Raw genomic sequence first — 2,796 nt, 5'->3', positions numbered from 1 at the left:
AATGGCTAATAAGCATATGAAAAGATGCTCAGCATCTTTAGTCATTAGGGATATGCAGATTAGAACCACTATGAGATACCATTTCACACACACTAGGAATGCTTAAAAAACAAAAACAAACAAACAGAAAAACAAAAACAAAATCAGACAATAAAAAGCGTTGCCCAGAATATGGAGAAATTGCCACCCCCATTCCACACACACACACACACACACACACACACATACACACGAGAATGTAAAATGGCACAGCCACTTTGGAGGAGTTTGGCAGTTTCTCAAAAGTTGAACATAAATGACCCAGCAATCTCACTGCTAGGTACATAGCCGTGGCACTGAAAACATGTGTCCACACAAACACTGACATGTGAATGTTCAAAGCAGCATCAGTCATAATGGCCCCAAAGTGGAAACAACCAAATGCTTATCAACTGATAAATGAATAAGCAAATATGGCATATCTATACAATGAATTATTATTCAGGTATGATAGGAATGAATTGCTACATGTGGATGAATCTTGAAAATATGCTAAGTGACAGAAAGTCAGACACAAAGGCCAGATACTATATGATTACATTTATGTAAAACATCCAGAATAAGCAAATCCAGATACAAAAAGTAAATTGGTAGTTGCCAGGAGTGAAGGTGGCGAGGGGATGGGGAGTGACTGTTAAATGGGTGTGGAGTTTCTTTGGGGGTGATAAAAATAATATAAAATTATAGTCGTTATGGTTGTACAACTTTGTGAATATACTTTAAAAAGGCCTAATTCTATACTGTGTGAATTAAATCTTAGTAAAGCAGTCATTAAAAAAAGTCGCCCTTATGAGTTTCTGGGACATGGGGAAAATCCCTTTGTGGAGTTAGAAAGCATACAACACTCTTTTGAGGAAACTTGTTTCCACATTTTCTTACCTGCAAACATCAAGTGAAGAGAATGATTATTAGGGCCCTTTCACTATGAACATGAATTTCTTTTTTAAATGGTGTTTCTGGAAAACACTCCATTTTCATTGTAAATTCACTTTGAAATGGGGCAGACTGCCCATGCCTTCAATAATTTTATATACTATTAAACTGAGATGATCACATTTACAAACGTGAGCCACAGAGTGTTTGCATGAAAAACATGAAAAACATGAAAAACATGCAAAATTATTATTGACCACTTTCATCCTAAATCACTATAAAACAAATTTATTTTCATTAGGTTAAGTGATTTAACATTTTCTTATATGCACATATACAAACATGCACACACACATGATAAATGAAAAGAGGAAAATACATTTGTTTTATCTTTGGTTGAGGAGAAGCCATTGCTTTTGTGACTGAGCACAGCAGACACAGGCAGTAGTTCTAGACTCAAAGTCTAGGTTCAAGTTTAACTTCCCAACTGCTATTCTTGAATAAACAACATAACTATTCTGAACCTCAGTTTTGTCACTTGAATAATGGAAATGATGATAGTCTCCACCTCTGTGGATTATTGTGAGGATTAAATGAATTACTTCATGGAAAAAGCCTTGGCATAATGACTGGCACACTGTAAATGTTTAAGAAATATTAGCTATTTCTATTTTGTTGATGATGATGTATATGTACGTCTAGTACCTGTGCTAAGAACACTAATCCACTCTAAATTGCTTAGAATATAAATGAACCAAAGCTTTCCATTGTAACACATGTGGACTACTTAGTATATGAAAAATAAAGAAAATCATTAATGTTTAAAAAAACGAAATATAAGTGTCATTTGTTCTGTATAACTTCTGGTTTCTAAGTGCAGCTATGGGGGAACTGAAGAAAGAAAAGTACTAACACAAGAAAAAAAAATCAATCTGATGGACATGAATATAGCTACCAAACTAGCCTTGGGATTTATTCAATGACACTGCTTTACTGTTAACCTTCACTCATATCATTTATTATTTGGGGAACTGCTGCGAAGAGACCAGAAAGTGAATAGAATAATGATGTTTTTATGGCTCCTAATGTAGATTGTTATTGAAAATCTGTCAATTTTACTGGCAAGCCTTTGGCTCAAAAATAAGATCTTCATTTATAATTTGCAGGCAGTGATAACTAAAATAATGAGAAGTAACTGGGAAATAAAAAATAACTATTATAATTATCTTTCTCATTAAAAACATGAGGCATTCTATTATCATTGGGATGTGCAATACTCTTTAACAGCTGCTGTTACTGAGTTAAAACGCATCTGAATAGGAAAGAAAATATATCACTGATCACCCAAATGATGAAAAATAGATACTGCTAAAAATGTGTGCAAATTGGAACAGAACAGAACACAGCAAGATGTACTGCCCGGATATGTAAACCAGAGTAAAATCACTTACAGATACTTCAGGAATCGGTTTCAACTTTCCCCCTGAGATTTCCTTTAGGAAGGTTTTGTTTACTGAAGCTGGCATTTGATGGGCTGGTAGGTCCTTTGCTTTGATAATGAGATCTGGAGTTTTCTGAGAGGATTCACTCCTTCTTCCAGGAGGAGAAAGGCATGGTGTAGGTGCCATACTTGTTTGAAAGTTGTTTCTATCTATCTGCTTCTCCAGGGACTGCTGGCTTTCTGATGCTCCTGCTTCTGCATAGGCATTTTTTAGATATCCCTTACTTGTTCTCCTTGCGGCCTTCCCCAGCATGCTCTCTAATGTTAACTGAGTTAACTCTGAAGGACTAGTTGTTGGACCAGGAGAACCCTGGACACTGTGGTTACCCTACACAGGGGAACAAAGTGAAAAGCATTTTGAGCTGAAATGTGTGGTGAATAAG

The 2,796-nt window shown here is 35.7% G+C and overlaps 1 protein-coding gene across 4 annotated transcripts in view; it reads right to left on the bottom strand.

Moving 5' to 3' along the window:
* The window catches only part of CUNH3orf67 (chromosome unknown C3orf67 homolog), a 213,627-nt gene that overhangs the window by 64,360 nt on the left and 146,471 nt on the right, over positions 1-2,796 (bottom strand). Inside the window, exon 13 of one of the 4 annotated variants that reach the window (XM_023537616.1) lies at positions 2,364-2,741. The exons of the other annotated variants lie outside the window; for them this stretch is intronic. Coding sequence (XP_023393384.1) covers positions 2,364-2,741 — 378 coding nt within the window. The remainder of the gene's footprint in view (positions 1-2,363; positions 2,742-2,796) is intronic. 4 annotated transcript variants of the gene reach the window in all.

This window comes from Pteropus vampyrus, unplaced genomic scaffold (genome assembly GCF_000151845.1).
Source record: "Pteropus vampyrus isolate Shadow unplaced genomic scaffold, Pvam_2.0 Scaffold195, whole genome shotgun sequence".
Lineage (NCBI taxonomy): Eukaryota > Metazoa > Chordata > Mammalia > Chiroptera > Pteropodidae > Pteropus > Pteropus vampyrus.
The sequence above is the reverse complement of the archived record's forward strand: the minus strand, read 5'-3'. Positions and strand labels throughout refer to the sequence as shown.